Source organism: Lynx rufus, unplaced genomic scaffold (assembly GCF_022079265.1).
Source record: "Lynx rufus isolate CCGP_SWC_20201006 ecotype Redwood Valley unplaced genomic scaffold, mLynRuf1.p SCAF_3, whole genome shotgun sequence".
Lineage (NCBI taxonomy): Eukaryota > Metazoa > Chordata > Mammalia > Carnivora > Felidae > Lynx > Lynx rufus.
In genome coordinates this window covers 132,292,501-132,293,852 of record NW_025814845.1, presented here as the reverse complement: position 1 = coordinate 132,293,852, position 1,352 = coordinate 132,292,501, and the positions used below count along the sequence as shown (strand labels likewise).

The 1,352-nt window shown below is 36.2% G+C and overlaps 1 protein-coding gene across 3 annotated transcripts in view; it reads right to left on the bottom strand.

The window, feature by feature from the left end:
* Nucleotides 1-1,169: 1,169 nt before the first annotated feature.
* GRIA2 (glutamate ionotropic receptor AMPA type subunit 2) overlaps nt 1,170-1,352 on the bottom strand; it is a 157,275-nt gene continuing 157,092 nt past the window's right edge. For all 3 annotated transcript variants that reach the window (XM_047091454.1, XM_047091451.1, XM_047091452.1), the window contains one exon: nt 1,170-1,352. This exon is cut by the window's right edge and continues 63 nt beyond it. In XM_047091454.1, coding sequence (XP_046947410.1) covers nt 1,170-1,352 — 183 coding nt within the window.

The window sequence follows — 1,352 nt, the reverse complement described above, 5'->3', positions numbered from 1 at the left end:
GATACATTAAAGTTTTAACAACAATATTAAATTACAAGATTTGAATCTTCTCTTTGTTCTTTCCTTAGCATTTACATATTTGGCTTTGAAAAATACGGAACTGATACCTAAAGCCTTTATAATCACTTCCCACTCAGTTTAATCATTACTTTGTCTTATCCAACCAATATGGAAGCAAATTTATTTAAAAGCCAGTTTTTTTTGAAAATACCTAAAAATATTTTTTTTTAATTTTAAATGTTTTTTTTTCTTTTTCTTATAAAACATGTCACATCTTGATGCAGTTGATGTCAAGTGTGCTTAAGTCATTATGAATCAAGAGACTAACAATAGTGGCTGCAGAAACGGGTTTGTTGTCTGTACAAAGACTTCAGTTAAATTATAGTACTTCCATGTTAGCTGTGCATGTCCACCAAACTTCATCTGGAACTGGAGTAGAAAAGGATGTTGTGTTTTTAATTAACCATTCCTTACAATTCAAGATGAATTCCACATATTTAAGAATTCTTGGCTGAAAGAAAAGTCTTCAAGATACTGGATGCCTCTCACCACTTTGACAATAAACACACAAGAAAACCATTGTGTAAGGCACTCAAAAGGTTCTTATCAATCACAAGAGATCAGTCACACTGACATTCATTCCCATGCCAGGACTCACGTAAGGGACAGCATGCACTGCTTTTGGAAATTCTGGAGTCATAACACGTCCATTTTCTCCAGTACTTCCTGTAATTGACAGCCTTGCCTTGTTCCTCATGGCATCACTCAAGGTCATCTTAAATGAGAGGGGGGAGGGAGGAAGAAAGAAAAAAAAAATTATGTTATGGCTTTCAAATACATCCAGAGTAAAGGTGGTGTTGTTTTTGAAAAGTTTACTTCTATCTGAAAGCTTGTAGCAAATGAAAGCAAACAGTGCGAAGCTGAACTACAAATAATAAAGCACAATTATAGCAGGAATCTGTCCACATTCATCCAAGCTACTTTGTCATTAAAGAGGAAAATAGACAGTTGAGCTGCAGGTTAGTCACTGATCAGGAACATGGAAGAACATCAACAATACATACAGGATGATCCATTGGCCACCTTCCTCATTTAAAAGAGCGTAAGGACGCAACAATAAAGCTAAAACGTGCACTTAGAAGTTTGTATTAGAGCCTCGTTCCTACCCCCTAAATTTTAACACTTTCGATGCCATATACGTTGTAACCTTCCTTATAAGTTGCAAAATTCTGTGAATTCTGCGAGGAAGATGGGTTAATATTCTGTGCATTCTTTGCCACCTTCATTCGTTTCGCCTCGGCCCTTGACTTGTAACAGAACTCAATCAAAGCCACCAGCATTGCCAAACCAAG